At 41.3% G+C, this 18079-nt stretch overlaps 4 protein-coding genes across 4 annotated transcripts; 2 read left to right on the top strand and 2 right to left on the bottom strand.

Moving 5' to 3' along the window:
* Nucleotides 1–920: 920 nt before the first annotated feature.
* LOC306787094 (zinc-binding protein A33) lies at nt 921–2875 on the bottom strand (the record flags this gene model as incomplete). Its single annotated transcript, XM_079282119.1, has 6 exons — nt 921–1459; nt 1557–1675; nt 1757–1779; nt 1873–2103; nt 2202–2297; nt 2486–2875. 6 exons carry the CDS (start codon nt 2873–2875, stop codon nt 921–923), a joined length of 1398 nt encoding a protein of 465 aa, XP_079138245.1.
* Nucleotides 2876–4455: 1580 nt separating this feature from the next.
* Nucleotides 4456–7163, top strand: tubb4bl (tubulin, beta 4B class IVb-like). Its single transcript, XM_079281121.1, has 4 exons — nt 4456–4592; nt 5323–5431; nt 5618–5728; nt 5816–7163. Exons 1-4 carry the CDS (start codon nt 4536–4538, stop codon nt 6871–6873), a joined length of 1335 nt encoding a protein of 444 aa, XP_079137247.1. The 5' UTR covers nt 4456–4535; the 3' UTR covers nt 6874–7163.
* A 1279-nt stretch (nt 7164–8442) lies between these two features.
* Nucleotides 8443–11650, bottom strand: crb3a (crumbs homolog 3a). Its single transcript, XM_079281401.1, has 4 exons — nt 11601–11650; nt 10788–10993; nt 9261–9307; nt 8443–9163 (listed from the first exon to the last, which is right to left on the bottom strand). The coding sequence occupies exons 2-4, from the start codon at nt 10957–10959 to the stop codon at nt 8954–8956; spliced, it is 429 nt and encodes a 142-aa protein (XP_079137527.1). The 5' UTR covers nt 10960–10993; nt 11601–11650; the 3' UTR covers nt 8443–8953.
* A 1335-nt stretch (nt 11651–12985) lies between these two features.
* On the top strand, nt 12986–17462 carry asf1ba (anti-silencing function 1Ba histone chaperone). The gene is made up of 4 exons (XM_079282708.1): nt 12986–13351; nt 14227–14342; nt 15492–15668; nt 16681–17462. The coding sequence occupies exons 1-4, from the start codon at nt 13243–13245 to the stop codon at nt 16870–16872; spliced, it is 594 nt and encodes a 197-aa protein (XP_079138834.1). The 5' UTR covers nt 12986–13242; the 3' UTR covers nt 16873–17462.
* The last annotated feature ends 617 nt before the right edge of the window (nt 17463–18079 follow it).

The following is an 18079-nucleotide window of genomic DNA, read 5'->3' as shown; positions in this document are numbered from 1 at the left end:
GAAGATGGGGTTTTCTGAAACAGAAATTGTCTTGCAGTGCAACTAGTTGAAAACTACGTATTTACTAGTTTGGTCACCTCTGGTCTGGTCTTATCCCTCCATGTGTGACAAATGTGGTGTGTAATGTTCATTTGTTAAAGCTCATGGTGCTAAATGCTAACACCAGTGTCCTTCATTTGGATGTGAGTCACAGACAATTCAAAAGGCAAACAACAAAACCCAGTTATGAACCAACCGAAAACTTCTTGATATTTAAGTAAACATTTTCACCACGAGCAAATGTGCTCGCCCCTCTTCCACCACAGTGAGCAATTTAGCCACTTATATTCACACTTCTGCCATTAAATGAATAAGTCTACAATTTGGGAAGTGCGCTTTGGTTTAAATGTCAATTCAATACAGCCCAAAATCAAACCTGTCTCAGTCTGTACCTTCATACATGAACTTTGAGAAGACTGATGCCACTCATGTCAGTAAACCTGTAGTTGGAGCAAAAGCTGGTTAGCTTAGCTTAGCTTAGCTTGGCGCAAAGTATGGAAACTGACCACTAGCCTGGCTCTGTCTCAAGGTTTTACACTTCCACTTTATACAGGTTGAAGAAACAACATTCAATTCATGGGAGAGCCAGGCTAGCTGTTCAGGATTTATGCTTTGCTAAGCTTTGCCAACCAGAAGTAGATTCATATTTGTCGAACAGACCTGTGCGTGTTATTAATGTTCTTATCTCTCAGCAGAAGATTTCTTAAAGGAGGAATAAGTAACAAAAACAAATGTTTTTGAAGCAGCAAAATGACTTGGATGGGTAACACTTTGCAAACATTACAGCCAGTCAATCCACCAATCCCAATTCAAAATGTTTTGGCATTCATCAAAATAGGACTGGGATCATTTCCTACATAATTAATAAATCCTTCATCCACTCATTGACGCAACATTGTGACAAGTACCTTCTCTGGCATTATTCTCAATGGATGAGCGTTCTGTGTATAAAAATATGGAAGTAAAGTTTCCGTAAACGTGTGTACGAATGCATAAATGAGTGTCTCATCAGCAGGGTCAAAGAAAGACACCGTCCCTTTGTTGTAGTCCAGTTGCACTTTGACTTGTTTGGGCGCTCCTGTAACTGTAAGTGCAGTGGGTGGCGAGGTCATTGCCCTGAACTCTCCGTCCCGGAAACACAAAGTCCAGAAGCCGTTCTCGGGACGAGCAGAGATCTCAGAGTTCCTCTGCACAGAAGAAGAGGCCACGCCCAGGAGCCAGTCCTGATTACTTCCTGTTTCCACAACCCAGTGGTGGCTTCCTGAGCCCAGTGCCGCCATGCCTACCACTTCAGCGCTCACGTGGAAGCGCTCAGGGTTGTCAGGGCAGCAGCTGTGCTGCTCTGAGTGGTGGAGGGAAGTGAGGTCGTCAGACAGGACGAGGCAGGGGTGTGCTGTGTTTGGGTCCAAAGTCACAGGAGCTAAAAGACAGGATACAAGCAGAAAGGTTCAACAGGGTTGTGTAATTCTACTCTTTCGGCCTCCGAACCTGAAGAAATAACCATAACATGTACTCACTATAGTCAATATGGTCCAGCATTTTCTCCCAGACTTTATACTCCAGGTTGCAGAGATGCTTGGTCACATCAATCAGTAACCCGGACATGTTGTCTGAACCAAGGGATATGCTTTTTTCTCTGTGATAGAACGGATATCTTACATTGAGAATGTGTGATCATCAACGCAAAGAGTGTAAATCCACAACTTTGTTGACCTACCTGTCCTGAGTGGCTTTGAAATTCTGGAAAATAGAAGAAAAAACAAAACCACAGTCATGGTGGGAAGCTTTTGGGAACGATGATTAAGAAGTTGATGTGTCCATGACTGTGCGAACCTTCAACAAGATCATGTCGTCTTCTTGCAGCTGCTCCTGTATGACTGCGATGGTCTCCGTGAGCGACAGCGCTTCTGATGAAAGTTCTTTAATCTTATCCTTCATTTCTGCAATCTTCTCTTCCTCCTCTTTCTTCACAGCCGCTGTTCTGGCGGACTCTTCTTGGTAGAGGACTTGATGGAGCTGCTCAAAATGGCCCTTGATCAGTCTCTGTGTTTTCAGTGCTTGACTCTGAATGAGATTATTGTAAAAGGTGGTTTATTTGACCAGATTTTTGTTTTTATTTTTTTAATTCATAACCAAAACTCCTGTCATCTCACTACAGTTACCTTGATGTGCTCGAACATGTCTGCAGAGGCCATGTTTATTCTTTTGAGGCTGTCCTCTTTATCTTGCAAGTTCTTGAGGGATAAAGCAAGCTCATCCTGGAAACCAAGCAGGCCTCGGTCAGCAAAGATCAGACAGCTTTGTAACGTTTCAGTATTTTGAGTGCTTTGGATAAAAATGTGATTGTGGATCACAATCTGAACAGACTAGTGGGGCAGCATTCTAGCTTTAGGCGTCACCTTGAACACTTCGTTGGGAAACACACTGACATAATTATTTGCCTTACCTTGCAGTCCAGCACTGCCTCTTCTATAGGCGAGCAGTCGTGACTCTTGTGCAGTTTGGAGGACTGGCACACCACACAGATAGGCTGTTTGTCGACCAGGCAGAAGAGTTTTAACTTCTCCCCGTGCAGATTGCAGTTCGCCTTCTCTTCCACCAGCGCTGAGCTCCTCCTGGCCAGCAAATGAGCTTCACAGACATTTCTCAGAGCCAAATTGGTGGCAGGACTGGCCTTGGAGGCTCTTTTCCTGCACACTGAACACTCCCGTGACCCTGTTTCCCAACAGCGCTTCAGACAGCTCCTGCAGAAGCTGTGGCTACATGACAGCAAAACAGGGTCTGTAAAGATGTCACAGCATATTGGGCATGTGAGATCCTCCTCCGGGATCGACATGATCATCAGCTTGCCATGTACAATGTAACAGATCCACAGTTCAAAACAGCATAAGTCCCCAAGTTTAAGTCCTTAATGATTTCTCTGTCAACGAATAATTTAGCCGGCCTCGTAAAACTTGTCTCCTGAAAGCCTCAGAGCAACACGAACAGTCTACTGTTCTTGACATGAAGTGGCAAATGCTCTTGGTTTTCCTGTGCATGACTTTTGTGGGAGTAACTCAAATCATGCAGCACTGTGAAACAACACTGTATGTAGCCGTGTTGGGAAACAGGAAATAAAGCCCGATTGGCCGGTTGTTGGACAGCTTAACATGGGTTGGTAACTGCATGTTTGGAATGTCATATTTCAGGATATGTTTGTGAATGTTCCAGCGTTGACATCCATGTTAGCGGCACCAAGCATACATCAGTGAATTTAGTGACAGCAGCATAGTGACCTGTGTTCACAGTAAGGCGTCTATCTGTTACCCAGACTGGCTAGACCAGCTCGGACAGAAACAGGTTTTTATTGTACTAACCAGTAACCAATCAAAAGGTCTACACAAGACAAGTTGTTGTTAATATTGCAGTGGTAACTTTGAAATAATACAAACTAAACTTCTTCAACTGTAAAAACTAGCTGAAGGATTTATAGGATATCTTCACACTTGTTAAAGTGTTTTATAACACAACTTTTTTCTTTTTTTCCTTTTGCGCTGCATTGGAGGGAAAGTTACAACAATAGGGAAGTTTGTACCGAATAGCCTGTAACTTTGGAAGATATCCTTTTGATTTGTGTAATGCAGACAGTTTACTTTTGCACAAAACGAGGAGTGTGGATTGGAAGCACATTACTAATCTTATATGGCCATCCCTCTAACTTGTTTTCTCTTATGTAATCATAAATGTCAAGGCTGTTTTTGCCTTTGTTTCATTTTGATTGTAAAAAAAAAACAGAGCCACTGTAATTAAAAGCAGTTTTAAAGGAAGTAGAGCACATCTTTGATCAGAAGGAATATGCTGATGCTCTTGACCCCAATGGCTGCACATGCAAACCTCATGCCACCGAAACATTCACAATACCTTGAGATAATATCGAGTTGATATTTTCAGAAGAATTCCTCATTCCACTGTTGATATATTTTAAATGTTGCTGGCCTTGTCCTTTCAAGCCATGACTAGTTGACGTTAACTATGTCTAACTTCAACATTAATGAACTCGTGGTCTTAACAGTAGACTACACTGTCAAAACTGCACATCAGTGTGTGTGTGTGTGTGTGTGTGTGTGTGTGTGTGTGTGTGTGTGTGTGTGTGTGTGTGTGTGTGTGTGTGTGTGTGTGTGTGTGTGTGTGTGTGTGTGTGCGTGCGCGCGCGCGTGTGTGTTTGGAGGGAGTCTGAGTGCACTGAGTTCGTGAGAATAATGAGAATCTTATTGATGGCTGATGCAGCCCCTCGCACCCTATCCGCAGTTTCCACGGGTCTTGGTCCCGCCCTCTCTCCTCCGGTCTTTGGGTACCATGGCGATGACGTCACGTTGCACCACCGCTTCAGCCCAGCAGACGGTCTCAGAGGCGGCGCACACTAATCCCCGGCGCTCGACCACAGGAACATTCTGTGAATCTCTGCTGCTCAGTGGACCATCTACTCGACTGTCCTCGGATCTATTTTTTGTTCCAAAATGCGCGAAATTGTGCATTTGCAAGCCGGTCAGTGCGGCAACCAGATCGGAGCTAAGGTATTCCTCTGAGTTCCTCCTTTTCTCTGTTTGGTTTGTCATCGTGGTGAGACTTGTGCAGGCGACAATCCCCTCCAATAATTCTCTAAACCCAATGCGACGTCCTCTCTTGATTTGAAGCTTCGTGCAATGACTAAAATGTTAAGCTGATTCGGTCATTGATGTTCTCTGCGGGGCTTACATTGGACTGCAGATTCGCGCACGCATTACTTTGCGTTGATTTGTGCAACAGACAAGCAAATTAATAATTGCATGCAAAAATGTGTGCTTGCCGTTTACACATTTGTGTCGATTGTTGCAATCAATGATATGAAGGATTGCCGGTAGTGTAACCTGATGTAGCTATCAGCCTCCCCACCCCGTCCTCCTCCTTTATGACCGAATTCTTTTCAAGCCAATTCCAGTGGTAAAACGTCTGATTTCACACCAATTTATGATGCAATTTTGTTCATTTGACATGATTACATACTTAATAGTTCAAGATTGTTGTATAGTACAGTGTGTTCTTATAGCATCGAATCTACTGTCATATTTTTGCCATCTGCCAGAGACATCTGCGTATTATACAAGAGTATTATAGTCATTGCAGCTTTGCATGTTTAAAAATAGCTTAATGTTTCAGGGAACCCGGGTACTGTTACCTAATTTCATTATATTCAGATTTGTATAATTGTTTTTTCAATTTTGGTTTGTTCTAATATCTGTTTCCCTCACGTCCTTCCCCCATCAGTTCTGGGAGGTGATCAGTGATGAGCATGGCATTGATCCCACTGGTGCCTACCACGGAGACAGCGATCTGCAGCTAGACAGAATCAGCGTCTATTACAACGAGGCCTCAGGTAAGCTACCGAATCCGCTAAAATACACAACAGAGTGAACTGAACTTTCTCTCTTCTTCCCTCATCTAACCAGCTCTGCCTCCGTAAGAAGTGATTTGCATCTGCGTTTGTGTTTTACATGAAACGCATCATGCTCAACAAGCTCGTATTTACCACAAATGACGTCGTCGATTCATTCGATTTCAGGTGGAAAGTATGTGCCCCGAGCCATCCTGGTGGACCTGGAGCCTGGTACGATGGATTCAGTCCGGTCCGGTCCCTTCGGGCAGCTCTTCAGACCCGACAACTTTATCTTTGGTAACCCACGTGAACCTGTCGTCACATCCATGAAAATAGCTTCTTTGTGTTTGCTACATCAATGAACTGTGATGCTCTTGACTACAGGTCAGAGTGGAGCTGGAAACAACTGGGCCAAGGGCCACTACACGGAGGGAGCCGAGCTGGTGGACTCCGTCCTGGATATCGTGAGGAAAGAGGCCGAGAGCTGCGATTGCCTCCAGGGCTTCCAGCTCACTCACTCCCTGGGTGGCGGCACCGGCTCCGGCATGGGCACGCTGCTCATCAGCAAGATCCGCGAGGAGTACCCTGACCGCATCATGAACACTTTCAGCGTGGTGCCTTCTCCCAAGGTGTCGGACACTGTGGTGGAGCCCTACAACGCCACTCTCTCTGTCCACCAGCTGGTAGAGAACACAGATGAGACCTACTGCATTGACAATGAGGCTCTCTATGATATCTGCTTCCGCACACTTAAACTCACCACTCCTACCTATGGGGACCTAAACCATTTGGTGTCCGCCACCATGAGCGGGGTGACCACATGTCTGCGTTTCCCCGGCCAGCTCAACGCCGACCTCCGTAAACTAGCGGTCAACATGGTGCCCTTCCCCCGTCTGCACTTCTTCATGCCAGGCTTTGCCCCTCTCACCAGCAGAGGCAGCCAGCAGTACCGCGCCCTATCCGTGCCCGAGCTCACCCAGCAGATGTTTGACGCCAAGAACATGATGGCCGCCTGTGACCCGCGTCACGGCCGCTACCTCACCGTGGCGGCCGTGTTCAGGGGCCGCATGTCCATGAAGGAGGTCGACGAGCAGATGTTGAACGTGCAGAACAAGAACAGCAGCTACTTCGTCGAATGGATCCCGAACAACGTGAAGACCGCCGTCTGTGACATCCCGCCCCGTGGCCTCAAAATGGCCGCCACTTTTATCGGCAACAGCACAGCCATCCAGGAGCTGTTCAAGCGCATCTCCGAGCAGTTCACCGCCATGTTCCGCCGTAAGGCCTTCCTCCACTGGTACACCGGTGAGGGCATGGATGAGATGGAGTTCACCGAGGCCGAAAGCAACATGAACGACCTGGTGTCCGAGTACCAGCAGTACCAGGAAGCCACCGCCGAGGAGGGTGAGTTTGAGGAAGAGGGAGAGGAGGAAGTGGCCTAAAGCCTGGCCAGCTGCCAAACCTCATTTAATTTACCAGTCCCCCGAACTCCATCCCTTTCATCCCTCTCCATCATGAATTAAAACGGTCTGCCACACTCTGAATGAGAAACTATCACCATTTAGATCACTGTTGCTCTAGTGTTACACATAGATTTGTATGCTTTCTGATGCTAGTCATGTTCTTTTTTTAAAAGGTTTTTGTTTGTTGTGAATGCACTGAATTATTGGCATCCTTACATCCGTCCTGTCACTGCCTTGCGGAAGTGATTTTAACTGTGAAGCCTTGAGATTGGAGGGTGAATAAAATCTGATTAAAAGGCCACTTTTACTGCCTCTTTGAGTTTTTTTGATTCCCATTATGTGTGATCTGACATTACTACAGGCCTTACTGCACTCCAGTGTCTGTCCCGCAACGTGCTGACAAGTGAAGTAGGTCTCAACCTGAGGGTCTGGCCCCCTAGGAGGGTCAAAACATGAGTCATAGGGTCTGTAATGTTTTTCAAATGATTCTTTAAATACTGAATACTTCGTAGCCTGTAAAACACTTTCTTGTAGGATACTTCATCTAAAAAGGGGATAAAATCCTTAATTTTTTGTCAGCTGAAATCTGAACATGGTCTGTAAATCAAAGCATAATGCAAATATGAATACTAAATGGTCTAGCCGTCTTTTTAGTCAAAGACCAGAATTTTAAGTCAATCCAATATTCCAAAATACTACTTTCATTTCAACATGTATTTTAATCCTGACTTGACGTGTGGTCAAATGTATGAAAAAAGCAATTTAATAACTTGCTAATGACACTACATGACTGTACAAATGAATATGGATTTTGATAGTTATCTCCATGTTTTAATCATGAGAATAACAAAGTGTATGTGTGTGTATACTAGTGAGTAAGTCAATAGTTCGGCCACAACTTCTTCAGTTTCCAAATGTTTTTGATTTATAAAAATACATGAACATAAAATATTAAAGTCCATCTACAGTTTTTCATTCCATTATAGATTAAAAAAAAAATTCCATAGAGACTAACAATGGCCTCATTGTTTCAGTGAACTTTTCACTCTCTGACTACCAGGACTCCTTATCTGCTAAGCTCTTTTATCCGCCGAAGACTACAAAGTACAAAGTTATGGACTCGCCCATATTTTCCAGAGGAATAGATCATATGACATATGATAAATATACGTGTTTATTAAGTGTTCTCCCGCTTCAAACCCAAATCTTATTTTCAATAGAATTACATACTGTGAATATAATCATACGTTTAGTAACATCATATATTTTTAAGAAAACTAAATTAGAACGGGAGATGCTTTAAATGGTTTTGTGAAATTTCATTACTCAACTATTTTTTCAAACATTTATTTTACAAAAGCATAAATAAACATGTAACATTGTAAAACATCTTGATTATTATATCATATTATGCACTACTGATGAAATTATCTTTAAATAATGTGATTTTAAATTAGTTTTGAGTACTTGAAGTGTAAACAATTGCTCAGTATAACCTTTATAAAATAAATCAAGTTGTGCATTGTCATAATATGTTTAATTGCACTCATTATTAGGCTAAGAAACATGTCTTGATTGAAGATAAAATGCACTCATCAGGACTCAGTAGCAAAAACAAAAATAAGTTTGAGGTAAAAGATTGGTATTGATTTTGCGAGTGAAAGTGTTTCATAATAGACTGAATCAATTCAAGTCCTGGTACATGGTAAGTGGCGACTGAAACAAGATAAACATCTCTAAACGAAAAGTATTAGTGGTGATAAAATACTGAAGCATCATTTGTGCAGAGGAAATGTTCAAAACCTCCTTGAAATGTTCAATTGTTCTTAAAACGGGCGAGATCCAGACGTCCAGGTGCATTTCTCCATGGTGCCATGCAGGAACCATTCAGTGCTTGTTGAAATAAAAACTAAAATCTGTCCTCTCTTAAACCGTGGGAGACTTTTCTTTCATTGATCAGCTCGAGCCAGAGAGCCTCCTCACACAGGAGCGAGGCTATATGCAAAAGCTTGCTGCCTTTGTCCGTACGGGATTTTCTAAAAACATAAAGCACAAAATCTCAAATGAGTCTTTCCTCCTTTGGTAACTTCAGAGCATCTGGTGCCGCCACGCCGCGTGCACCGGACTGTTCCTCCGCACTGGGTCTATACGTCCCTTCAGTCTGTCTCCTCTTTTTCACCACACAGAAGAGCCAGCCGAGCACAGCCAACACTATGGCCAGAACGCCCAGCGTGACCGTGGGGGCCACGATGGCTGCTATGTTGGGGCCCTGCAAGTGGAAAGTGACAGGACAGTGGTCAATCTGCTGATAGAAAGGAACTTTTTCTGGTGTCATTTCGTGGTCGCGATGAAGGTTATTTACTCACAACAGTGTTATTAGAACCGGTGTCACTTGCAGGCGTAGTAGAATTCCCTGGGAAAATAGCAGAAACGTCAGGAGCAATTATAGTAACAATGCAAACTCTTTATAGTCTCAAGATCTTTCAGTATGAGCTTCCTAACTGCTGGTAACTGGTAACCTATTCACTAAATAGTTAATAATAATCTAGGAGACTTATTTGAACAGTTGTTTTAAGTGACAAGCGCATGTAAACTTTAGTTTTTTCAGTAACCAGGGCACCGCATGTCAGCATGTGTATCCAACTCCTGCTGTAATCTGGTTTCTCCCATTAATCTAGGCACTCCGGGACATTAATGGACCCAGTCAAGAAGTAGTCCAGTTCACAACCCTCCTTTAAAACTACCAATTGTTGTTTTTACATTTCAAATTTAAGACATAACGTCTTCATGAATAAAAATCTGAGGTGCCAGTAGGTAACCAGCTGCTGGCTCGGCTACATAGATACCACAGTGGTATTGATCGGTTCATCTAACTCTCTGCAAATAAGCATATTTCTCATCATGTCAAACTTTTCCTTTAAGTGCATTTGAACTCAGTCACTGAATAAAACAATCCACACACAGATGAATGAAGGCGCACAATGTGATTCATTCGTATTAAAGTTAAACCTCTTTTTAAGCAATGGAAACATTATTTAACACAAGTAGGAAAAAGAGGAACCAACAGCAAAGCAGTGGTTGCTATTAGCCTTATGCACACTTTCAAGGCAACAAACACAAAAAACGCTACACACCAGATGTAAGTCTGTTGCTGTTCCCAGCCACTTTATCCATGACCAGCCATGTGATTACCCAGTGACATCACGAAACTAAAAACTAACTACTTGACCGGGAGAGTGAATGAGGAGGAGGAGAAGCTCAGGCATGCAGAGTGAGCTGCAGCTACACAGTCAGCTGAGTGAAACGACACGTTTCCTTAAAATATGGATACAAAAATGAAAATGTACCATTTTCGTGTTAGTTTTTTTGATTGTTTTGAGCATTACAAAGGCACCGAACATCGTTATATTAAGAAAGTTGTGTTTTTGGCCCATGGTATGATGAGTCAATCATTCACCAGGGCAAATAGCAAACTTTGCAAGGACACAAGTAACTTGATAACAAGAAGCAGGGGTTACAGGAAGGAGCCGCCATGCTCAAAAACATTCCCTTTTGAGCATGGCGGCTGAATGTATTGTTAAATTGGATTCTTTTGTGTGTTTAGTTATTGATAAGATGAAACCTGATGTAAATATACTCTTCTCATATGGCAGAATGTGTTTCTTAAGTCAGTTCTTAGTCACACGTTCTGACAACATGATGACAAGCCTGTGCATGTTTCAGATTTGCTCTGGAATGTCCCGTATCATTTTTGTTTTATTCATCACTGCATGATATAATGTGTGTGTGTGTGTGTGTGTGTGTGTGTGTGTGTGTGTGTGCACGCTGTAGGTGTGGTCAGATGTCTTATTTGTGTGGTTGTGTTGAGGATGAAGGGATGGTTACTGACTCACCCCACACAGGATTACTGCTCAGTACCAGCAGTAAAACACTCCTGACCAAAACTCCAGGCATGACCAGCACATCCGGACACGCTGCCATCTCTACCCGTGACCAGCACGGCAAAGTGAGGGCAGACTCAGGCTTTGGGGCCTCAGCTCGGGTCCATTTCACTGGGTCCAACATTCACTGCATGGATTTATTGGCCCATCTTGAACAGCTGAAGACACATCATTGTAGGAAATGTCAAATACAAATGTCCTGGATTTATTTGACACTCTAAAAATCTTTATTCTGAGGTTGAGTCAGAAACACCATTCAGCCACTGAGTCACACATTCAGCCTGATGTTGAATCACCATTAAACCTGCTCAGACCACAGGAACATAAAACGCTATTAATAGCATATTGAAACGCTTTAATGTTCAACCCCTTCTCATTTGCAGCAGTAGTATTGTTAAAACTTGTATTCAGAAAATACAGCATATTGTTAAGTTCATTTTCAACAAGCTGTTTTAGAGGCATATCGTTGTTCAGGTCGTTTTCAGGTGATCGAAGCAAACCGGGAAACATCGAGCAGGTGTATTCCTCGCTTCCGCCTCACCTTGTCAAAAATGAAACGGCAACAAATGGTTTCGTCCGATGAATATGAGGTAACATCTCCAGACAAAAGCCGTGCTTCTGAAACAGCTCGGATCCAATACGGCTCTACATCCTCGACTGCGCTACTCGTTGGTGTTTTATGTAAAGCAGTTTTTTTTTTTTTTTAAGTTTCGTCCAGTCTTCAAATCGCCATTGGTCACATGGCTGAGTTTCGTGTTACATTACCTGAGCGCAGATATCCACCTGCAGCAGAGCGGACAGATACTCCTTTGTAACAAAGTCGAAGGAAAACCCGGTTCAGCCCACTGAAACAGAGCAGTCCTCCTGTTGACATAAAAAAACACCTCCTCAAAATACCCTCATCATCTAAAAGATAACTTCAATGACATGTCACATTATGCCGATTAAGCTCCTAATAGACCACTTGATTTAAACTGACCTTTTTCTTTTTCTAAAGAGAGTCTAAAGGACAGGTTGCTCTCACTTGCACCAGCCTGCTGGAGTACAATGTTGAACAGTACTACCGTGCACAGCTCTTACCTTGCAACCTGGCCGCTGGTGGTGGCATGAAACAGCGCCTCCATCAGGTTTCATGTTACCCGACATCAGAAAGGATATCGACATTCCTGAGATATTTTAGGTATGAATTCGGCGGCCAGCTGGTCCAGTGGACTCTAATCCTCACCTAATCTCCCCCTTCTCAGACTTAGAGGGGCAAAGGAAATGTAGGCTGCTTCAAGCCTGATCTGTGGTGGTCAAATAGTTTTCATTTGGACAGTGTGTGAGAGTAGTGAGGCGTTTCTTGAAAAGCAGATAACTGCTGTAGAAAATGACTCATATATTACAGCAGTCAGTGTGAGGAGATCCCATACCATCTTTATGTTACTGATACATTGTTTTTGCAAAATAATATTTGTGAATGGTTTTTTTCTGTGTGATTTACAGTATTTTATTCACAGAGTAGGTTATGTGACAATTACATAACCCTAATTGAAAAAAGTGATGGTGGTGACGAATGGTAATATGCAGTGTTGAAAATGTGGCCTGCTGCTCATCAAATTCAATAAAAATTCATCAAAAATATGAAAACGCTATTTCATTGCAAATAGGATAATTGTCTTTATATAAAAGCTATGCCCAAGTTGTAGACCTCTGTTTTGTTGTTTCTTTTAACTTATTTATTTGTATGCCATTATTGTCCATCACATGTACAATGAAATGTGCCCGAAAATGAAGTGATAGTCTTGCAATAAATACAATTGTGACGCTTAAACTATATGTTTGTTCACTAGAGAACTGTTTCAAGGATCATTTCCAAGGTTGTATTGTAGCACTGTTGTATCTCCTTGCATCACCATATATTGTGTAATGTGCCTGTCGACCTTTCCCTTGGTGGGAAATCACAAAGTTTATTTTACCGAACAAACACCAGCAAAATATTGCAACATATTGACTGACTTGACAGTGGGAAAAAATTACAGCCCAGGCTTATTTATCGTGCCACTAGGGGGCGATTGAGACAGGTTGGCTTTCCCCTGATGGAAGCGGCTCCTTTTCCACTCGCGTACCTACCCGCTTGCCGTAGCCACAAAGGAGCCTGGGTAGTTGGACAGTGAAAGCGGCGGGAGCATCATATTTATCCTCAAATTCAATGTCCGCTAGTTATACGAACTTTAATTAAGAGTGTAGTATTCTACATTTAGGGGTATAAATAAGGCTTAAGTTCGGTAAAACCAGAGTTGTTAGATAGATAATACCGCTCTCTCTCTCTCTGTTAACGTCTTGTTTTGGTGATTTTTAAAGCATTCCGAGGTGTCTGGTTTGAACGTTTGTTTTTGGTTCGCCCGTTTTTAACGCTTCAGCAACAATGGCGAAGGTACAGGTGTTAAATGTGGCTGTCCTAGATAACCCGAGTCGCTTTGGAAACCCTTTTCAGTTCGAGATAACATTTGAGTGTATGGAGGACCTTCCCGAAGGTAGGTAACGTAAAGTAAAAGTTAACGTAGTAAAGCTGAGTGTTCTGTTTGCGTAACGTCACTAGAAATGGCTAAAAGCTAACCTTATCCATAGCTGTGTGCGCTAGTCTAGCTACATTGGCTAACTTAACTCAAAGTTGGAATTTGTGAAAAGTAATGCAACGTTACAAGGTAATAGCAAAGTACTTTTACACAGGTTGAATGAATGTGTTCTTCGTGGTGGACACATCTTTAAGTTGTTTATTCATCGTATGCCTTCCACGTCATTCCTAACGTTTAATGTTTCTCATTTAGTATTGTGAAACTAGGCATTTTTTTAAGGGTTTTAAAAATCCCACCAATAAGCATTAGGGGGTTGAAAACGTAGAGAGTAACGTTGAAGTCAGTGTTCACATTAGTCCAAAAAATTGGTGTCAGTGCAACATTTTGAGTTTCAATTCACTATTACATTATACTTTGTACATTACTTTCGCTGTGTTCTTTATTGTTCATGGTAGCATGTGGTTTATTAGTAATACATTAAATGGATATTGATTATAACCTTACACAAGAGCTTTGTACAAGTAATGCATTCCCTTGAATATTTTGATCTGTAAATGTGACCTGTTTGGACACATTTCTGTATTTCAAGCTCTTGCAATGGAAAGTGAAAGCAAAATCACATATGGTATGATTTGTAAATATGCTGAAAAGCATTTCTGTAGACTGGTGTAAGCATTTTTTACTAGATTATTGACAAATATGATCAGTCTGTAATCAATAACTTTTGTTCATCACCTAACTGATAAATTAACTAATTATCTCAGCACTACGTTCACTACACACTACTATAAATTATCATTTAATAGTGAAACATAACTTCTTATTTTTTGTAGACCTGGAATGGAAGATCATCTACGTTGGCTCAGCAGAGAGTGAAGAGTACGACCAAATCCTCGACTCCGTGTTGGTCGGCCCGGTGCCTGCTGGGAGACATATGTTCGTGTTTCAGGTGTGTTTGGTTCCGGCAAACTAACTGAACTAGTGCTTTGTGTTGCTTTAGTCATATAGCATATACGTAATATCATAACAACTTGTTATTACGCTTTTCAGAAATGGCAATTGGATCGTCTTAGCATCCTCGCCTTTAAAAACAGTTGTTTTTCTCTCCTGCATAGCTTTCTAATTGTACACATAGCAGGTTGAATGATCAGAAATGACAAACATACACTTTTACATCTTTCAACAACAAGGAGACTATACTGCAGTTCCCGATCACAACCTGTTCATCTGGTGGTTGTTTTTCCGGAAGTAAAACTGGTTGAGATGCTGTATGTAAAGGAAGTGACTACGAGAATTAGCCTCTGGTCTATATTAGCTCATTGCAGATGTATCTTTATCACTAAATATGACAACTGATAAAAAACAAGAAATTAAAGTATGGAAATGCATGGAAAACAAACATGTAGGGAACCTTATCAACAACTCTTATGGGTTGTGTAAAGAAAATAAACAATGGGCGTTGATCATTATTGGATTTTTGAAAAACTCAAATATCAATATCAGATTTCTTCAAAAGCCGTTTCAGTGAAGTAAAACACTATGTAATTCTTTATGTTCATAGCCTACTAACAGACTACATGCTCAGCAGGATCGTCTCAAGTCTGATTAACGTTATACAGAACCATAAACCAGACATCTTCACAGTGCAGGATCAGCCAGACATTAAAGGGTTGTTGGAAACATATTTTGAGTGACATAAATGTATTTGCTGTATTTATAATTGTTAAAAATGAATCTACGGCCTTGTAAAAATATGTTATGTGAAACAACATGGAATATAACTTTAATTTGCATTATGTCGTTCTACTTGTTGGTTTCACTGCATTATCTGTAACTATTAATTCATCAGTGCTTTGTAAAAGTACTGTACGGACCCTTTTGGTAAATAAACCATGTTATAATCTATTTATAGACAAATAGTCCAAATAGACTGACTGCACTTTTACAAGCTTATCTTTCATACTGACTGGTTTTGGTTCATCATTTCACAACCCTGGTGCCACCATCAGCATTTGACAAGTAGACCGTTGCTTTATATTTGTGTTTCTTGTAACAGTTGCTTATAAAAGTTGCTTTATATTTGTGTTTCTTGTAACAGGCCGATGCCCCAAACACTGGATTGATTCCTGAGAGTGATGCTGTTGGTGTGACTGTCGTGCTGATTACCTGCACATACCGTGGCCAGGAGTTCATTCGCATCGGTTACTATGTGAACAATGAATACACAGAACCAGAGCTTCGGGAAAACCCACCGATCAAGCCAGACTACACACAGGTCAGACTAACGGTTGACTTCTAATGCTTATTTCATACTTTTGATTACTGATGTTTGTTAACGATGTCTGGCTGAAGAAGACTTTTGAAGGAATTTTGCAATGAAAATGCCTCAAAAATACACAATACAAACATTACAAAAGACCGTAGACACTACTCAAACCTAAGAAGAATGTTTGTTTCTTTGTGTTAACAGCGAGAACAGTGGTACTCATATAGCAGCATGGTGCACTGAAACATTGCAGAATGAAAGCTGTTGCACTTTGGAACACATTGTTTGGTCCTTCAACAATGAAATGTAATCCGATGGAATTCCATTGGTTATGGTACTAGTTAGGCAGAAATGTTACTACCGTACTCTGTGAACTATGTTCTTAATTCAGATAGTAACTTTAACTTTTCACTCACAAATGCAAAGTTGTAGTTCAATGTTGGTTATTTTGTAGTTGTTTGTTGATTATTGTTGGATGAATATCATTTGGCACCTTTGTACTATCTTCTTGCCCTGAGTCTAGATATTAGCAATATGTACATTAGCGGCAGCTAATGGAAAATTAATCAGTCCTCTGAGGAAATGTTTTTTTCAAATCTGGACCGATTGTTTCCATTTAGGTTGTAAAATGTGTCAGCAGACATTGTATGTTTGTCTTGGTCACACCCGTTAGTACACAGTTGTGTAATGTAATTGGATGATATGGTTAAATTGTCTAAACTCTCATTTACACTTAAAAACCACATTGATATTCAGATGTTATGTAAAAAAAATATATATATATATCTGTGTATATATATCTGTGTGTATATATATATATATATATATCTGTATATATATATATATATATATATATATATATATATATATATATATATATATATATATATATATATATATATATATATATATATATATATATATATATATATATATGTGTGTGTGTGTATATATATATATATCTGTGTGTATATCTGTGTATATATCTGTGTATATATATATCTGTATTTCCATCCCCCAGCTCCAGAGAAATATTTTGGCATCAAACCCACGTGTGACCAGATTCCATATAAACTGGGAAGGCTGTGCAGAGCGAATGGAGGACTGTGAAAACGTGGATCCCTCGTCAAACTCCATGCTCCCTCCGTCTTGTCTCCCAGGCAAGGCCCCGCCCTCAGGGATACTACCCGATAACTCCATGGACTTCTTATAGAGACAACCCCCAGCCCCAAATGTGAGAACTCACAGCAGGAAACCTTCACTTTTGAAGAACGCCTGTGGACATTCTAGTGTGGATGTACAGACATCTTTGCCTTACAGCTGCCATTATTTACCTGAGAAATGAACTCTCATCTTGAGCCCCAGTTAAGTGTTTGTTTCCGAGGAAGATTAGAAGCATCTCACACCTATGAAAGCAATATCGAACGAGTTTAACTCCTGGGATGGAGAAAGGTAGCTGTGGAATGATGCAGCTGAACTGAAAGAAAGCTGATGTGTGATTCAACTTCCTTCCTTTTGTTGGTGCAGAACTCATTTTTACCCATAGAAGAGGATTTTAACACTGAAGCGATAGGCAAATACACTGCAATATATTGCCGTACAGAATTTGATATTCTGCCATCATATTTGTGTTCAACTTTATTTTTCACTTAAACCTTTTCCCACTTAGATTGTTGAGTATTGGATGGGCTCCATCCCTTTCTCCGTGTTTTGTTTTGTTTGCATCTGTGTGTTCCAAATTTAAAAAGCATTGTATTAGTAATGTGAATGTATGTGTGATAGAGACATCTATGTTCCTCCTTATTACATGTCTTGTTTTGTCTTTTTTCAAATGAGATCACAGAAGCAAGGAAACAGAATACGAACCACTTTTCTATGTGTCCACCTTGTTATGAATGCACCAAGCAATTCCCTTTTATTTTTTCATGTTAAGGTTAAAGACAACAAAGTGCCAACTATGTAACACAAATATCACTGTGAGTGTCCTGTTATATTTTAACATTTTACTAAAAATAGCCTGTGTTAACGTCACACCCAATCACAGATCGCTCTGGTAAAGGGGAGGCTAGGCTACAGACCTGGCTCTGGAAGAGACTACTCTGCAAATAAGATTGCGATCGCGAGATGCGACAACGTTTTATTTGTATCGTGCAACGAAACGCAGCCTGATAAATACAGCTGATAATTTAAAGTAAATGAAAAAAAAACACACACACAGTTACAGCTATGGGCGTATTGGCTACTAGCAAGTCTGGGAGGCGGGACTAAATAATTTGACAGACGAATTGCATCAATGTAATGTCTGGATGCGTTGGTGCTTAGCCAATCAGCGCTTCAATTGCGACTTATGTCGCGTGAGGATCTGTGTGTGTAGCCAATCAGAGTCAGTGGGAGGCGGGACCCGGTGGATGGATGACTGG

The sequence above is a fragment of the Melanostigma gelatinosum genome (genome assembly GCF_949748355.1).
Source record: "Melanostigma gelatinosum genome assembly, chromosome: 13".
NCBI classification, from domain to species: Eukaryota; Metazoa; Chordata; class Actinopteri; order Perciformes; family Zoarcidae; genus Melanostigma; species Melanostigma gelatinosum.
The sequence above is the reverse complement of the archived record's forward strand: the minus strand, read 5'-3'. Positions and strand labels throughout refer to the sequence as shown.